This window comes from Typopeltis vanoorti, chromosome 1, assembly GCF_054136105.1.
Source record: "Typopeltis vanoorti isolate ZY-2024b chromosome 1, IOZ_Tvanoo_1.0, whole genome shotgun sequence".
In the NCBI taxonomy this organism is placed as follows: Eukaryota; Metazoa; Arthropoda; class Arachnida; order Uropygi; family Thelyphonidae; genus Typopeltis; species Typopeltis vanoorti.
In genome coordinates this window covers 191,380,444-191,400,709 of record NC_143549.1, presented here as the reverse complement: position 1 = coordinate 191,400,709, position 20,266 = coordinate 191,380,444, and the positions used below count along the sequence as shown (strand labels likewise).

Sequence of the window (20,266 nt, the reverse complement as noted above, 5' to 3'; positions counted from 1 at the left end):
ATAAGACTAATTTGGAGGATATACTGCCAATTGGATGTTAGTAATGATGTGAATTTTTCATGTAGTACTATCATAGTATCTTGTAAATCCAACAAGTGTATATATTAGGAATTTCATAATAATGATTCTTTTTATACAGTTGACTTGTCCTGTAGCAGATGTTATAACTTCCAGCACAGTTTCCAGACTCACAGGACAAGACTATTCTAAAAGAAATTCACTACTGCAAGCCTTTGTTGCATTCCTTCCTTCCTTCCTTATGAATTTGCTATGGTTACAGTTAATTGTATTATACTCTTCATTTTCACTGAAAGATTTATTAGACTAATGAAAATTAAAATTTTCATACCAATCCATGCCTTGGAATAATGGTTTTCGAATAAGTTCATGGAATGTGAGAAGCTTGTACAGAGTTGAAGCATTTCAAGAAATTATACATGAATTAATTATATATCTAAAATGGAGTAGAAAGCAATATAGAGACATAATGGGCAGGAGAAAATAATATGAAGATAATATGAGTAAACCTTTTACTACTTTTTGGTGGAAACAACTCTGAAAAACATGAATTTGGAACAGATTTCATCATAAAGAAAAAATTGTGGTCATCTTTGATTTAAACTGGATTTAAACTTTTAATGAAAGATTAAGCAAATTAACAGTACAAACAAATTGATTCACGATAACCTTTATTAATGACACATCTATAGGAGGCACAGAAAAGGAAATAAAAGATGAATTCTATGAAAAACTGGAACTAATCCTTAAAAAAAATTCCACATCAGGATATAATCATTTTATTAAGAAATTTCAATGCAAAAATTGGACTGTACCACATATTCAAATTTAATAAAAAGCAATGCTATGTTTATGAGGAAGAAAATACATAAACAACATGGAAATCTAATGGACATACATCTAATTACGTTTCAAAAGAGCTGAGTGTGATAGCAACCATTTTCTAATTGGTGCTCTTCTTAAGGTTAAAATAAACAGTAGATATTTTTCAGCACATGCAAATCAACTGGGATACAATATTAACAAACTGGATAGAACAGAGAAGAGAAGAAAAAAAAAAAGGGAGAAGAGTGCAAATTAAAAGAGAAACTGAAAAAGATGAAGCTGGAAAATAATTACAGCATCTGGAATAGTATCAAGGATAGTATAAATAACAGCAGAACACTCAATTGGAATTCAAAGTAAAATACAGCATAAAAAATGGTTTAATGAAGAATGTGAACTAGCAGTAAAGAAAAAATAAAAAAGTTAAAAGCATTTGGCTTAATAGCCCAACTGATATTAAAGCCGCTCAGAGATACAAGATAGCAAGGAAGACAAAATAATCAGACAACAGAAAATAAACTTTTTTTTTTTTTGTGAACAGATTGAAAAAATCCAGAAATAGTTTACACCAAATAATCCTAAATTTTTTTCCCATAAAATCAAAATATATATAAAAAAAAAAACAGATTCACATATGAAAACAACAATAATCAGCAATAGCAATGAAGAAATACTAGCTACTAGAGATGAAATAGCAAACAGGTGGAGATCGTACTTTAACAAACTCCGAAATTGTGATAAATTTTGATGAAAAGTTAGGATTACAAATCAATCAGGATAAAACTAAATATTTAAAAGTATGCAAAAATTGCAATCAAAGGAAAATTAACCAGTTTCCCATTGATAACCTGAAATTTAAAATTACTGCTTCCTTAAAATACCTTGGAACATTATAAGAGAATATATAAACTGGGTTTAATAGGCCAAAGATATTGATACAGAAATGTCAGCCTACTAGTTTTGCCACGTAACTGGTAGCTTCATCTGGGCAAGATAACTCCACACAAAAACAGTTTAAAGAACAAAAACAAGCTTAAATTACAACTAATACATAACCAAAGGATGAAAAATATCAAATTCATATTTGATACCATTACACAAATGCATGGAGCATGTATGTTAGCAGTTGGCTAGTCATTTTAAGCAGGTGTGTCCTATAAACTGACTGTGAAGTTGAACTCTGATATGCTGAGCAATCTTATGAGTGATTTACAGACGTCATCCCTTAGTTTCTGTTTAGGTTACCTCTTGAGCAGATCACTACTGCAGCTTCTTTTATTGAGTGGTAGGTTTAATCGTCTTCTATGTATGGCATAGTACTTTTATCCCATTCAATATTCAAGTTCACCTTAGAACTCAAAAATGAAGGAAAATTATCTTTTTTAGACATGTTAATCAAAAAACAAATGGATAATAGCATTGGTCTAAATGTATACTGCAATCTGACTCACACAAGCCATTACCTGCATTTCGCCTCTTCGCACCATATTTTACAAAAGTTAAGCACATATGCTAACAAACAGAGCAGTCTGTATCATAAGAGATGGCAGAGTTTTAACAGACAAATTAGATATTAGATCTATTAAATTCAGTTTATATCATCTTATAATATATAGTGGTCGAAAAAACATTCATCACCTTGGAACATTGATTACTTGAAATAATAAAATAAGTCCAGAAATAAAAGCTAGAATAAATGCCTCCAATAAATCTCATCATTCACCATCTTTCAAAATTCTATCAAGCAGAGTTAAAACAGAAATATACAAGACAAACATTAGACTTATTGTTTTATATAGAGCAGAAACTTGAAGCATAACAAAATAAGATGCAAAATCTTGGAAGATCTTTGAAAATAAAACCCTCAGAAAAAGTCTAAGGAAGACTTGCAAGATACAACAGAACAGGTGAATGGAGAAGACATAATCAAGAACTATATGAACTCTACAGATCGCCACTTCAAGCTGATGAAATAAGAGCTTACAGATTGAGATGGCTTCAACATGTGAAAATTATGGATGAGGAGAGAGAATGGCTAAACAAGCATTCCAGATGAAGCTTGATGGAAAGTGAACTAGAGGTAGATTGGCTATGCTGGGAATCCAGGACTAAAATGAAAGAGCTCAAGACAGAAAGGAATGAAAGAATTTGGTATATGCAGCAAAGAACCTCAGAGGTTTAGCAAGCTAAAGAAGAAGAATGAAAATTAAAATTCCTAAGGTGAATCGTTAACAAAACATTTAGTTAAAGTGAAGTTAAGTATCATTTACACCTTTAGATAGTGTAATGCAGTGTGCTTGAAAGTTGTAATTTTCAGACATTCTGATTTTATATAATTTTCTACTGAGGTAAACCAAAGTTTAAAAAAATTATTAGCATGTTCAAGTGAGTTATGTTATTTTAAAAGCTGGCTGCTATTATTACACCTTAAAAAATTGTGTTAATTATTGTTGAAAATGACAGTATCTATACAATCCATGCTGATCATATAAAATATTATGACTAATTAAGAAACTTCACGCTTTTTCCATAAATTTTGTCAAGAACCTACCTGCAACTGCACATTAGTCTTTATTTTCAAAATATCTTGCAGCATTTTACAGTAATCCACTCTGGTTTCTTCATCTTTTACAGGAAATTCATCAATTTCATTATCACTATATTTAGAATTAGAAAAAGCCATTATGCTCAGATAAAGGGGAAAAAAATATTAAGAAACTGAATGAGCATAGTAATCTTAGAGTACAAGAATAAATATGCTTCATAAGATATTAGTTTGATATAATAAAACTGCTGCTTCAAAATAAGAATACAATAAGCATTTTTTTTTCAATCTCAAAAGACATATTTTTAATAGAAATAAAACTGCCTAAATAACCAAAACTGAAATGACCAAAATATTTGTCCCCAGCAGTATGTAGAGGATTTTTGTAAGACAGTGGAGGATTTGGGGGGGGGTTACACATTTTCCTCAAGATAAGCAGTAACTTTTTTTTTGTACTGGTATCCACAAATATGCTATGATTTAGTAACAAAAATTCAATATTACAAATTTTGGTAGAGAGTTAAACATCCTTTTATTTTGAAGGATATTAAATTATACCACAACCTGCACATATAATTGAATGTTTGAGTATTTCTTTGTGTTATGGGGGCGGGGGGTGTCTGAAGATAGTGACTGAATGAGAGAGAGAGAGACCTCTGGGAATCTAGGGAGCAAAATATCTGGGAAAGGTAAGTAAAGGTTGTTCTCAATTTCTACTGTAAAAATTTTTTACTCTAGAGTTTAAGCTGTTTAGTTGTATTAATAATGTATCTAATGTGTTTTGGCTGTGTGACATATTTTAAAGGGAAGGAGCTCAGAGCATCTTCTTTAAACCCTTTATAAGAAGCAATTCTGAATTTAGTAAGAGAAGATAAAAGCAGATTTCCCCATCTTATCTTTGATTTGGAAGTAGATATTTTTTATACCACTTGACTGCATTACTAGTTTCAACAGTGTAAAGGTGTAGGGTACGAAATTATTAATCTATAGTACATTTGTACCGTGGGTGGGCTGAAGATTTTTTCCCTGCCATTTTTATCAATTTACATATACATACACACACATATAAATGATTACTCAGAGTGCACGTATAGTCTTACAGTATCCCTGTAAAACTGTCTTCAAAATCTTTTGCTATGCAAGAAATGTTCAGTTAGTTTCAAAATACATTGGCATCCTATAATTGTAAGCATCTCATCTGGATGTGTTAAGCATGTAGAAAAATACTGAAAGGTTACAAAAATAAATAAACGTTCTTAAATTTCATGTTCCTATTCCATATCCACCTTACCACACTTTTGCAAAATATTAATAGCTCAACACCAAGCAATGAAATTCATCTCCTACCTAAAGACAATCACAAACATCCATGCCCACAGTAGGATTCAAACACTCAACCAGTTGGTTGGAGAGCAGGTACACTACACTGACCACTTGGCCAACCGAGCCAGAATTGACCACTTCTTGTAGTTCATCTGCCAAGTTGCCTAAAAGAAAAAAAAATTCTAGGACACTGCTATATATAGTTTAGATAAAACAGTATCTCTCTGTATCCTCCCTCCATTTTTAAATCAGGAGTTTCTCCTTATTTCATAAATGCAGTTGCTATATACATGACTAAATATAAAGTTATTTCAACTGATTTTTGTGTTTTTAATAATTTGTCTTATTAGATAAGATATGATCAACAGTGGTGCATGTTTTTTTTTCCCCCTCTCTCTCCCTCTCCTGAATCATGCTTGGATTCAGAAAATCTACTAAAAGGTTGGAATTGTTTTAGTTTTCATTTCTCTGTTAATGCTTGGAAATAGATTAATAGATTAAGTTTTTAACATATGACAGAGCTACTGCTTGTACTAACTTATCTAATTTATATACAGGGTGTTCGGGATAAATTTGACATATTTAGAATTAATTATATTTTTCCGTAAGTTACATGTATTAACACACACTTCTCTTCATTTAAAAGTTTGGACCCTTCTTCATTCATATACAAGATGTCAGAAAGGATGGATAGCTGGAACCCACCTGAATCATGGAAGAGAATAACTTGTATCATGATGATTCGTGCCGCCATCAAAATAAGGATATTACGACTGCTGCCCAATGCTCCCTGAATACAGTAAAAACAATCAGGCATGAACTAGAGACTTGCAATGGTGACTACGAGGATGTAGCAAGAAGAAAGATCCCTAGCAGACGATCTGATTGCGTTCATACAGCAGAATTGCTCGCAAATCTGCAGGAACAGGTGTTGAAGAACCCTGGCATTGGAATTCGGGCTTTGTTCGTGGAGTTGCTAACTGTAGTCAAGCCCTGGATAACAAGGGTAGCCAATGGTAGGCCGTATGTATGGCAGCAGGATTCGGCCCCTAGCAACACCTCTGGGAAAAGTCAAAAATGGTTGTCTGAAAATTTCTACGACTTCACCAGTCCAAATGTTTGGCCTCCAAACTCCCCAGACCTTAACCCCATGGATTATTTTGTATGGGGCGCAGTTGAAAAAGACACCAATCGCGCTTCCAGTAATACAAAAGCCCAGTTAATGGATAAAATTAAAACAGTTTTTGCGGCCCTTCCCAGGGAGACTGTAGCATCAGCTTGTTCGAGGTTCCGAAGCAGAATTGAAGCTGTGATCGATGCTAATGGTGGTTATTTTGAGTAAATCTTGTTGATAGTATTGTAATTAACTCTGCCTGTAATGTTTTTTTGTCAATTCATTAAATTTAATAGATACAAAGAAGATTTTCTTTTTCCTTACGAAACTGTCAAATTTATCCCGAACACCCTGTATATATATACAGCTCACTTTGCACTATAGTAAATAACAGGAATAGTGAGGTAGTGATTTTCCTGTTTAGAATAGAACTGTACTTACACGTGAGTTAGTTATAACGATGCAGGTACTGTACGCCCACAGATGCAAGACCCTTTGATACTGTGGGCGTACAGTATTCAGAAGAAAGAAAATCCATTCCAATATTAGGGTAATCAATGCGTTTTGTGGTAGGAGTTTATTATTATAATACGTCGGAAAATTAGCTTTTCTTTTATGAAAATTCTAGTTCTTAAAGTGGCAACTACTACTTGTACAACAGTTGGAAAATTTATGTATAAAGCAAGTGATTTTGCAAGCTGGTGATCAATTTGTACATCCTTTATTTCTTTCTCCCCTTTAGCATGAACTGACTATTCTTGGCACATTGCCAACCCCAGTTCTATGAACTGTTGGCATACAACAATTATAAGAATCAACCAAATAGAGAATTACTTTTATTATCAAAATATGTGTAGCAGTGGTGTACTTTTTTTTTTTTTTTTTTGGATTGCTGGCAATCCATATAGAAATGTGTGATAATGACAGCTACACACCCATTTATCAGCGAAATAAAAAACAAAAGATAGTGTGAAGTTTGTACTTTATTTTCACATGTTAGTTCTGAACAATAAAATTAAGAAAAAAATTTCTATTATGTAAAAAATTGATTCACATTTTCGAAAATGAGAAATGAGAAAGTTCATAAGACATGACTGAAAAGCAATAGACAAATTTTAAAAATGATATATAATAAGTTGCAAAACTGTTTTGAGTGCTAAAAAAATAATAATAATAAAAAATAAAATAAAAAAACTGGTTATCAGACAAGACCTGGAAACTCATACAAAAAAAGTCATGAAGTTAAAATGTTTGAAAACCCTAAAACCTCAGAAATAAATTCATTTGTGCAGTTAGAGAGAAAGTTAGTTAAGAGATCTACAAGGGAAGATAAGAGGAATTATGTGGACAGTTTGGCAGAAGAAGAAGCACAAAACGCTGCAACATTAGGACATATTGGAAGGCTGTATGAGGAAAATATACTCTGAAGGAAACAAACAAACAAGTAAATGCTATAAGGGATAAAGAGGGTTTGCTACTAACTGAAGAGGATATGACTGTTAGCAGATGGAAAGAATACTGATGAAATTTTAAATGTAGCAAGCAACATAAATGACATGATTAGAAGTTCAATAATAGAAGAACCTCCTGTGAGCATAGATTTAAATATTACATTAGAACCAATATCTAAAAATGAAATAATGAACATAAGAGAGAAGATAAAAAGTAGAAAGGATTGGGACAATGATAATAGAGTAATAGAAATGCTTAACACAACTAAGAAATTGTTGTTGATAAACTGCAATGATCTTTAACAATGTGCTAGAGCAGGGGTTCCCACCCCTATGCCTGCGGGCACCATGGCACCCGCCGACCAATTTGTGTGTGCCCACCACTGTTCAACCATGTGCCGTATAGTTTGAAATAATCACGCAACAATTCATGGCATGATGCTATATGACGCATGCGTTAATGACACATGATGAGTATTAAATGCATACAATGTAAAGTAGACGCGGATTCGAAGTGGTTCATTCCAGTTTAAGAACTGGAATATCATCCTATTCTCCTAATTATGAAGCACTGGCCAATGAAATGCAATGCCAAAGATCACACTAACTTACATATATATATTTAAATTTTTATATAATGTAAACTTTCAAGTAATAAAACATTTGATTATAATGTAAACTTTGTATGTATTCATTTAACAAAAGAATTCAAAAAATTTGCTTGAAAAAATAGATGGTGGCCGTCGCCCTACCAGTTAGAATGTGCTCTAGGAAACAAAAAGGTTGGGAACCCCTGTGCTAGAGACTGAAAATATACCTAAACAGTGGAAAGAATCAATGATAATTATAATCCTAAAGAAAGGAGATCTCACTAGATATGAAATTTGAGAGAAATTATTCTACTGTCAGTACCTGCAGAATTTTTCTGTAAAATATTTATAAACAGGATCAAAATGAAGCAGAGAAAATATTAAAGCATGAACAAACTGGGTTTAAAACAGGTGGGAGAACTGTGCATCACATTTTTACTTAAAAGAACATCATGTGCCTGCTGGTCACCCTTCTCCTTTAATTCCCTCTACATTTTTTTATTTTATTTTGAAGCACCAGCTGGATGATGGTATTCATCCATATAACTCCCACTTGATTTATTCTCCTACATCTAGGTATGCAGTCTACTATTACTTCCCTCAAACACATCTTTATCACTTTCCATTTCCATGCACTATCAACACTCATATCACCTCTCCTTCTTCTATCATCCTTTGCAGTTTCACATGTCATGGGGACTGATCCAAGAATACCCTAAACCATCGTCTAATTCCACATATACCCCCTCTTAACTGAAATGCATGGTGTGTGTTTGGATTATGGGATACTAAGGCAAATGATATGAAATCGTTAACCTCTACATAGAAGTAGCCCAGTCGTGAAGATTATTATTATTATTATTATTCAGGCCTCCAAGGAGTCAAAAGACTCATCGCGGGAGGGCCTTCCTAGGAAACACAAAGTCTATCACCGCTCCTTAAACTCATTGACCGTTCTTACTCTCTCATCACTCTATCAGGCAATGCATTCAATGGTTCAACCACCCTCCATGCAAAGAAACCACTCCTCACACTCTTGCTCACAGTTCCCTTTCGTAACTTCCAGGGATGGTCACTTGTCATCACTCCTTCCTGTTGTTCAATCAAGCGAAAGAACTCCCCAGTGTCAACCCTGTAACCACCTCTCAACAGTTTAAAAGTCTCAATCATATCACCTCTCCTTCTTCTATCCACCAAACTGCAGGCCACATTACCTCAGCTTATCCTCATAATTAACACTGTACAGTCCTGAATCCATCTTTGTTATCTGCCTTTGTACCCTTTCCATAGTTAATTTATCCCCTTCATATCCTGAGGACCAAATCTAAGAACAACAGTCTAAGTGTGGTCTGATCAGGGTCTTCTACAACGGAATGACAACTCTTATCTCTGCAGGTCAGCGACCTTCTCATTATTGCAGCAATCCTCTGTGTTACCTTCACAGAAATTTAGGGGACATATTTCACCTTTGCAATATGTTCCCTAAATTTCAGGTTTCTATCAATCATCAACCCCAAATCTCTTATCTCCCCTACTTCCTCCAGTATAGCTCCTCCAATAGAGTATGCAGCATCCCATCTATGGTTCCAAACATCAAGACCTTACATTTTGCTGCATTAAATGGACACCCCCATTCGTTTGCCCATCTGTCTAGCTTATTCAAATCCCCTTGCAGGGCTACCACAACTGCACTATTAATAATAACCCTTCCCAGCTTCACATCATCTGCAAACAACTGAATATTCCCCTGCAATCTACTGACAATGTCACTGATATAAAGGTTAAACAATATAGGTCCCAGTACGTCCCCCAGCTCTCTGTGGGACCCCACTTCTAACCATCTGCTTCCTTGAAACTACCACACCATACACAACTCTGATATGGTTGATATCAGATATCGGACAGCCAATCCTGAATCCGGTTGACCAACCTGACATCCAAATCCATATGATGCAACTTAAATATCAGCTTATGTGGCACCCTGTCAAATGGCTTCACTAAATCCAAGAAAATGGCAGTATATGCCTTTCCCTCATCTACTGCTCTTGTAACTTTATTATAAAAGGCTAGCATATTACTATAACAACAGTGCCCCTTCACAAATCCATGTTGACTCTTACAGATAACATTACCTTCATCTGCCAATTCTGTATACAGTCCCTCACTAATTTCTCCAAGATCTTAACAACTACTGATGACACAAACTGGCCTATAATTAGACACTACCAGTCTTCTACCGCCATTATGCAATGGCACTATCTTACCTTCCTTCCATTCCCTGTGCACCTTTCCCATAGCCAGGTCAAAGGAGCTGTCAGTTCTTTAGCACATTCTCTCAAAACTCATGGTGAAATACCATCCAGTCCCACAACTTTACTCGCATCCAGAGTACTCAGTATTTGGAACACACTATCCTCCTGTGCTTCTAAACCTCGAGCCTGCCCTGTCCCTCTAGTATTAAAATTTACTCCTCCAAGATAAAATACTCCAATAAAGTGTTCGTTGAACAATTCCACTATGTCCTCTGCATCAGTTTTCCCATATTCCCATTTTTATGTCATTCTTCCACAATCATTTCTCCTCCAACTGGTCACATAGCTAAAAAATTCCCTAGGATTTTCTTTGGATCTTAGGGCCAATCTCTTCTCATATTCCAGTTTTGCCTTCCTTACCATACTAGTCACTCTCCTGGCCTGTGTCTTATATTCTTCATGCATCTGCTATTCACCTGTTTAATTCCTGTTTAATATTGTTTGTCATCCACTTTACTCCAAATTGTGCCCTCTTCTACACTTGTGGAATACAGTTTACTATTGCTGCTAACAAATATTCCTTCACAATTTTCCAAGCACTAATGATATCCCAGCCTTCCAATTCCTCACTCCATGAAACTTCCCCAAGTTGGCATCTAAGACTATTATGATCACCTGCCTTATAATTCCACATACGTTCCTGTCTCTTTGATACTCCTGCATGTCTATTCATCTAACAAGTCAAAACCACATTGTCACTCTCTCCAACTGGTGGGAGAGATGTCATCTCAGTTATTATGAACTCTTCTGGTGCTATGACCAAAACTCTTGTTCCATCTATTACATGTTGCCTAAGACATTTGTCCCTCGAGAATTCTAGAAATTCCATTCCCTTATTACTACATGCATCTTCCTCTCTCTCCAATTTATACTGCTGTAGTTAAAATCTCCCATAACAATCATTCTTCTTGCACTTGCCAAGCTCAACTGTCTAAACATCTCCTGGTCCCCACCCTCTGTGCTCCTTGGTTTGTAGCAACAGACCACTAAATATCCAGTCTTGCCTATCTCTACCTCACTCCATATGCTTTCAAAATCATTAGTGTCGCTGCCTTCCAAACCTGCCGAAAAATGCTGTACCCTGCTACTTCTATTCCTGTTATTATACCCTCCTCTGTCAACCACGTCTCAGTGATCCCAATAATCTTTGGCCAGGCTGATGCTATCAGTGCCACCAATTCTTCTCTTTTATTCCTGATACTCCTGGCATTAGTATAAAGCATAAAAATGCCACTATTTCTATACCAAGCATTATCTCCTCTGGCTTCCACTGGGCTCAGCGTTACCTGATGTCGCCCCCCTGCTCCTAAGCACCCATTCCCACAAGAGGCCACCCCTGCTACCATCCACCCTGGGCATTCTAGTTTCCCTGCATTGACACACTGACTTGTTCAGAACAGCAATCTCTCCAGATTCCTATGTCCTTCCTCATTCAAATGCAAGCAGTCTCTCGCATACAATTCCTTTCTGTCATCAAACACCCTACAAGCATCCACATATTCCAATCCTCTCTTCTGACACATTCTTCTAGCTATTATGTTATTGAATAGTACTGCTCTTCTGCTCAGCTCGTCACTATCATACCTAGGCAACACGCACACTATCTTTCCTCTCTGCGTCTTCTTTTATACAACCTCAAGCAAGAATCTATCTCTCGCTGCCCAATTTACATTACCTCTCAAGTCATTTGTTCCCACCATCACAATCATCTCATCCACCCTGTCACCCTTCTTAACTGCCATAGCCACACTTTCTATCGTTCCTCCAGGCAAACACTCCTCACACATCCTATCTTGAACCCCCACAGATCGTTGAGTCCCCGTACATTACACCTCTTACCACTCTGTTCCTCGATTGCTCACATGCATCCCTCACTTTCTCTCCTCTATCCCTGGTTCCAGTGCTCCCTCGCATTCTTCTCATCCCCCTCTCTCTCTCTCTCTCTCCTACTGTTTCCATTCTCTCCTCTTCTATCATTCCCTCTCTTCCACTGTTCCTATTCTCTCCTCTTCTATCATTCCCATAACTCTCTCTCTCACTCCTACTCTGATCTGCCTTGCATTCATCTCATCTCATCTTTCACACTTCTCATCTCATTCCTAGACATTCCACCTGCTCTTTTAGCTCATCTATCTATCTCTGCAAGTCAGCCACTTTTATTTGCCATTCATCCTCCCAACTGAGACCATCTCCGAAAACTTCAATCCTTCAACCTTTCCATATTCCCCACTCTCAATATTTTATTCATATTTCTCTCGCCATTCTCGCCCTCTATCATATCACTCATCTCTCTACGTGGAGAATCTCCCGCCTCTGACTCAACGAGGTCGGTTATAGTCATCTCTAACTCACAAAGTTCCTCCCATTGCCTGCATTTTGCACATATACGTATTTCCCCTTCTCTCACCTGCTACATATACAACCGCCAGGATGCATACATTCCACAAGTCTCGCATACTACAAAATCCTGTATGATATCATGCAAAATGGAGTCCTTAAATGGGGAAGGACTTGGTGATATGACATTTGCAATTTTAACTGCCGCTGCCGCCATTATTCAAAATAGTGTCAAGGAACTATTACAACTAAATGCTAAGTAAGTATAAGGGAGTATAACTATATAAGTATAAACATGAACTAAGATAGTTCATGTACAAACTTTGTTTGCTTACACTTGGACAAAGGATTAAATCAAGAATATAATTTCTTGGCATCTTTAATTTATAGTTTAACCAAGTGAAAAACTTTCAATCAAGTAGAGTCAAATTTAGGAAATAACCAACCTTCAATTATCAAGCCAGCACAAACTGCTGACCCACCAAGGTTGGTTAACTGAAGATCACTATATTTTCATGGATAATGTTCTGCTGAACTGGTCAACACTGATCCTCCATTTTTCTATAAAACCATGGAACATGAGAGGTTGCAAGTCAATATCTGTTTACTGTCCAGCTTTAACCTACAGAACCAACTTATTATCTTCCTCTATCATTCCACTTACCACTGTTCATTGTAACAGCCTCACCTCCCTCACTATATCTTCTCAAAAGATTACAACTTTCAGGTGTTCAAGAAACACATTGAGAGCCTTCTGTCTTCCTATCTTCTTGCCTACACACACAGCATTAATGAAGTGTAAGTTCTACAGCCTTTGGCTGATTCATGGAAAAGTCTTCACGAGAAAATTGAAATATTGTAGTGATGCACATATAGGAAAAACTAATACAATAAATATTTTAAAAAATATTGTTTTCTTCTGTAAAAAAAAAAATAATAATAAATAAATAAATAAATAAATAAAAATCAGCTAATGCCTTTTTATTCCCATATGGGAGTAGGCGAGGCTGTTTGCCCTATCTAACTTTTGGTGGGCAGTTCAATCTCCACTGGCAGCCAAAATCAGAGATAGCTGGCCCAAGACTATCACTAATTAAGCAGCATGCAGTGAAGAGAGACGGCTCAACAAGTGCAGCCATCTCGTGGTCCCTAACTCTAACACAATATATTTAATGTCTGAAATAATGTTGGTTCTATGGTCGATTTTCTTGAGTTTACGGGACGAAAAACCCGAGTTTCCAGGAGAAAAAACTGTTTGCCCGTGCCAGAGATCGACTAACTCGGGAACCGGTCGAAAAAAAAAAATTTCCTCTAGTCGACGACTAGATTCAAAACAAAGTCTTCCTTCGTGTGGTCAAGCACCGTGGCGTGCAAACGCCACATCCACTGAGCTACACAGGCTACTCTGTATTATTTCTTTAATTAGATGTTATCACTTTTTTAATAATATTTTTATTTTGTATAAAGTGAAATTAATATCTTGTATTTTACTGATAAGTGAATTCATTAATTTCTTAAAATATTAATCTTCTTTCTTCTTTCTTAAGACTACAGCCTCTGTATAGATTGTACTATTTTACAAAAGTGTGATGGTGATTAGGGAGTAAGAGCACCAAATTTAAGAATGTGTATTTTGTTTTGTAACCTTTCGCTATTTTTCTACACACTTAAAAGACACTTATGCAGATTTTTTTATCTCATGTTTTATTTTTAAGATTTGGATTTTCCTGAATTTATAAAATAATTCATTTGATAATAATAATAATTATCTTGAATCAAGTTTTTCAAGAATAAATAAAATGTATTGTTGACTAAATGATTATATAGCTGATTTATCCTATGAAAAGATTTATGTACTTTCACTGTCACTTTCTTTAATATGATTATTCAGAAAGTGCATGTATCTATCTCTATAAAACAATAACTGTCTTCAAAATCTCTTTAATACGCAAGAAAGGTTCAGTTAGTTCCAAAATACATGGGTGTCCTATAATTGTAAGCATCTCATCTCAACTAATTCTTCTGAATTAGTTCAGTGGAAAAAAAAAAAAAAAAAAAAAAAAAAATCCCATCTGGATAAGCATAAAGAAAAATAGTGAAAAGTTACAAAAATAAACGTTCTTAAATTTCATGTTCATATTCACCTTACCACACTTTTGTAAAATATTAATATCCCCACTACAGAATCTAAGTAAGAATAAAAAAAGATTAATATTTTAAGAAATAAATAGAAAGTGGAGAATTCACTGATCAGTAAAATGCAACATATTAATTTCACTTGATACAGAATAAAAATATTATAAAAAAGTTAAATAAAATTTAAATCTAAAATTAAATAATTTTATATGTTATTTAATTATAACAGGTTTGCCATAGTGAATTAAGAGAGAGAAAAAGACTGCCTCCTTTCCATTCCAATTAAATGAATGAAGTACTGACATTCAGTTGGATAACTATGGCTTTTGAACTCGTCTCCTACCAAGCTCTAGCAGGTCTTGGGATCCTCGCACTCCCTGGAACACATTAATTAGTCACTAATTTGCTTTACCACAAGCACTGCAATTTAAGTGTTGGTAGCTGGCAATTATGTAGTACAGACAGCCCCTGAATTTAACATTATTATATTAATTCAGGATGACAGTCACATGAAAATTGTTTATTTCTAAAATTTTCAGCTGTTTCATAGCTATTTTCAATACATTATGAGAGAAAAAAAAATTAAACTGAAAGTCTGTGATATTATATGTGCTATTGACTGCAGAAGAATAACTTCATCTGCATTAACAGATATCAAGATAATAAATTAAACAAGATGTAAATAAAATAGTTAATTATTTTAATTTATGCAAATGATAAGTATTAGTTAGGATAACTACAAAAAATTGAGAGTTAAGGTTAGGATTGTGAATTTCACAGCTTTCTTTGTACAGTCTTTCCAGAAGAAAACAGCTTTTATACTTTGGTACTGTTCCACTGAATTCTGTGTTTTATATACATACATTCTTGTTTTTAGAGAAACTTGTGCCATAGTTCTATACAATATATACATGAAAGCACATGGTAAAAGTATTATTTATTAAATTTACTGTCATATATTTCAGTTTGAAATTAACAGACCATTGTCAGTGGCTTAAAAAACAGTTGTTACAAGGTAGAATGCAAACAATTGATTTATTCAAAATAGAACGAGCTGTATGATGTTAAATTGCCAATAGCATTATGCTTTAACTGAAGAAAAGGTTAATCATAACAGTGTAAAATAAATTGTTTTGTTGTTATGATCCATCGACTCCTGGGGACTCCATGAACATACGCTCTCCATTCCAATCTGTCCCTGACCACGTCTTTCAGAACCTCCAAGCACACTCCAGTTGCTTCTTTAAAATAAATTACACACATGTATATAACATCATATTCAACAGATCATCAGATAGATGTAGTATCAAGTTGGTTTCTTAAGTCTTTATGTCTTAAGTTCCTTATGTCTTCATAAAATATCATTCTTGGTCTTAATAGTAATTGGAACAAAAAAAAATTTAATGATGTGTAATCAAACTTCCCCATATTTTTGATAAGGATGAGCAGTCATTCCAATTCAAGTTAGGGTGATGAAGCATGGCTTCAGCACACTCCTTAAATTTGTGCTGAAAAATTTGCATTCAAATTTGTACTGAAATCTATGTAGAAAGCATGTTTCAGACCAAAGAATGTTGTGGTCTGTCTCTGTGTTGAGCTAATCCAGATTTATCGGATTTTTTGTGGAAGATATATTCATCTTCCTGTATTCTTTTTTCTATTGAGCATCCAGTTTGTCCAAAGTAGGAAAGATGGCAGTCACATGGAACTTGGTATACACCTGGAAGAGACATGGGAAAGCATTCATCTTTAGAAGAGGGAAAACATGCTGAGAGTTTATTAATAAAAATAAAAGTTGCTACTAAATCTATTTCTTCAGAATTCTTGAAATCAGTTCTGAAATGCCAGAGATATATGGGACTGAAACTCAACATATTGATTCCTTGTTTGGGTTAGGTTTGTGTAATACCAAAGTATTACACAAAAGCTATTTTGTGTAATACTTACTTGCTAATCTGATTTACTGGACTCCTTAAAAGAAATAATTCTTGATGTTCTTCAAAACAAATCTGTGCAGAACGACCAATCTGTTCATAATAACATATGCTGCAAGAGTAGGGATGTTCTGTAAACACCAGAATAAGAAAGAGGAGAATATTTGTCTTTTGGAGAGATAAGGTATTTATTTAGGTTATGAACTGGACTAAAAGAAACTTGTAGGTCAATCTAGCAAAGAAGTCTTGCTTCCCCCCCCCCCCTCCCAAAGTCCCTTAACATATTATTATTATCATTATTACACGACATCCACAGGGAGTCCCAAGACTCATCGAGGGAGGGCACCTACTCTACATCTCTCCATCTCCATCGTTATCTACACCAGCGCCATATATCACTTACTACCACTACTAGTATTCACAGACAATCTCATATGGGAGACAAATTTTATATATCAATAAATCAACAGTTTTTGTATTATACCATTAAAGTTAGCTGTGATAGACAGTTCCTTGTTTAGAAGAGAATTTGTTGAACATATTTTATGAGCTCTGTCATCTACAAAAATGACTGCCTTAAACTTTCTCAATTTTGGAAAATTATCTTAATACTTACCATTCATGTGTTTCATAAATTGTAATTAATTGTTTAAATTTAAAAATATTTCTTGATATCTATTAATGCAGATGGAGTTATTCTCCTGCAGTCATGCATATAATATCGTGTGTCATCAATTTAATTGTTTTCTTTTGTTTATCGTTTTCTTGTTGTAATATATTGAAAATGGCTATGAAACATACCAAAAATTCTACAAAAAAACAATTTTTACTTAATTAACTTCCATCATCAATTAGGACTCTACTGCTTACAATTCTACAGTACACGTAGATTAACATGCTTTAACACAGGCATGGGCAACCTTTCCTAGTTCGGGGACCAAATTATTAAATAAAATAAATTAATATTAAATGAATTAAAACAAGTTGCTACTTTATATTTCATTTATTTATAATATAATGCTTTGGTATAAAGCTCTACATAAATTTTATAATATAATGAACGACATAACAATTTAATGTGGAGATTGGCCTTGTACTTCAACTACGAGACTATCAATATTAACGCTAATATTACTTAAGGATAACTGCATAGAATTTTCGAGGTTATCGTCCGTTATTCTTGTCCAAATTTTTGATTTACTTTATTTCATCCTCAAAAAAAACTCTTCACACATATATGTGCTGCCGAAAAGACAAATGATTTTTCTTGAAAAAAGCACGTAAACTTATATATTTTTCTTCCACCAAATAAAATTTACAAAAATCCGTCAGAGCAATGTTGTTAAATAGTGATTTTAGCACTAAATTCGACTGAAGCTCAATAAGTTCCTCTGTAAGTTTTCTGGCACATTATTGGTGTGTGTGTGTGTGTGTGTGTGTGTGTAGTATGTGGCCTCCCTCGATTAGTCTCCGACTCCCTGGAGGTCTCTCTTAATAATAATAACATATTTTCATTATTTCATTTCATTCATACTTTATCTCCTTGTTTTTATTTTTGAGACATGTAAGCCAATTCTTTCCCTTATTAGTTTCCTTTCTTATTACTTTCAATGATTTATTCTTTTCTATCATTTCTTTTACTTTATTGATGTTATGGCATCTAATATCCTGTATTTCGGTTATCATCAGTTTTTTAAATTCAATAAATTCTATTTCTTCCCTAGTACCTCTGTGTCTTTTCCTTCTCAATTCTTCTCTTTTCTTAATTAAGTCTATTATTCTTAAGCATTTTGACTTAATCTATTAGTTCCTACTTTACTTTTTTGCCATGGTTTTATCATGTTCACATTAGATTTCTCTGTTGATGATATGTTTTCCACTCTTTGTGTAGGATTTAGGTGTTCTTCGTTTGAAACAAGTTTTTCTGTCAAAATCTTTTCAAATTTTTTGTGCTGTGTTCTAATTATTTCATTATCTATTTTAACACCAGTTCTTTTTGTTTCTGTCCTATTTCTTCAATTATTTAATTTGATTTTAGCCCTGACCATTCTATGGTCACTATCGAAATCTATCTTATTTATTACTGATATATTCTCTAGTAATTCTTTTCTGTTACTCAAAATAAGGTCTATTTCATTTTTTGTAGTTACCATCAGGTAACTGCCATGTCCATTTTCATGCCTTTGTCTTTTTATAAAATGTATTCATTATAAATAGACCCCGACTTTCTGCACATCTAACTAGTCTTTCTCTTCTTTCATTTCTATCTCCAATACCAAACTCTCCTATACTTGTTTCGTTATTGTCCTTCGTTCCAATTTTACAGTTAAAATCTCCCATTACTATAGTCCATTTATTCTGATTTAATTTTAAACGATCTAATTCTTCATAGAATTTCTCTATCTTCTCTTCCGAATGTCTAAAGGTGGGTGGGTGTGTAAATTTGTATTATTTTTAGGCTATAACTTCGCAAACTAGATATTAGTATATCCATTTTTTATAAACAATCATCTGCATCCCTACTGGTTTTCAGTAGCTAAAAGATGATCTACTGGACCCAAGTTAACATTTTACATTGACAGGAAGTCATAACAATGCCAAGTACTTCTTTATATTATATAGTTAAAAGTGAAAAAAAAAAAATAAAGTATTTTTTTCATTTAAATATAAAACATACTAAGCAAAAACACTTCAATTTGAACTTACCCAACAGCAAGCTCCAGATATCTTCTCTGTAATTCTAATATTGAATCCCATTCTGATGATTCCCGTTTCAGTCTAAAAAGTAAATTGATAGGTATTTCTGAAATACTTTCAGAACTGATAAAAGTGAAAAAGAAACCTCAATAAAGGTCGAAATTGGACTGGGTAGTGACCCTTCCCATAATGCATAAGCATTATACATACCCATAAGGATATGTGCTTTGCATTATGCGATACTAAGGCAAGTTATGTGAAGTTATACCACCTTTACAACGAGTTGCTCCAGTCCTGAAATTACTTCAGGTTCAAACTTTGTTTGCTTACACTTGGATAAACGATTAAGCCAAATATATAATCTCATCTTGGTATATGATCACTGTCTTTTGGTTTAAGCTAATATAAAGCAGTGTGGTCAGCTAAGTCCAAAATGGCTAGCTGATCCTCCTTCGGTCATTATTTGGAATACCTACTAATGGGGTGCACCACGAGAAGGAGGTGAGGGCTGAACATTAGGTCATAAGCTCCAAAAAATCATAACTTAAAAGGTTATGTAGTCATTTCCTCCTGGTTAAGAAGCTCTCAACCCCCCCCTCCCCACCCAAAAAAAAAATATTCATATCACTTATCAATGTTAAATTTAATCTTATACTTAATCTTTTATGATTCTAAGTATTTCTTAAGCTACTAGTGCTAGTGTATTTTCTACTATAATGTTTGCTTGGAACAACTCTCAAATCCCCCCCCCCCCCCCCCACATACACATACTCAAAAAAGTGAAGCTGTAAGAAGCATAGGCAGGACAAGAAATATAAGTAGCAAAGGGAGAGATATATAATTAAATACTATCTACTGCACTTTCATAAAACTTAAATTACAGCAAAAAATTCAAATGATAAAAATGTTTTATACTTCATCATCAAATTCCTGCCATGTACCCTCAAGGGGTGTACAGGATATGATAGTACTACATGAAAGATT

General features: G+C 34.3%; 1 protein-coding gene across 3 annotated transcripts in view; it reads right to left on the bottom strand.

Annotated features, from left to right (window-relative positions):
* LOC150110723 (uncharacterized) overlaps nucleotides 1-20,266 on the bottom strand; it is a 218,339-nt gene that overhangs the window by 40,295 nt on the left and 157,778 nt on the right. For 2 of the 3 annotated variants that reach the window (XM_090395972.1, XM_090395981.1), the window contains exons 7-8: nucleotides 19,292-19,363; nucleotides 3,395-3,500 (exon numbers count right to left, since the gene is read on the bottom strand). In XM_090395972.1, the coding sequence (XP_090252098.1) occupies nucleotides 3,395-3,500; nucleotides 19,292-19,363 (178 nt within the window). The remainder of the gene's footprint in view (nucleotides 1-3,394; nucleotides 3,501-19,291; nucleotides 19,364-20,266) is intronic. The other variant, XM_090395990.1, reaches the window with a different exon arrangement.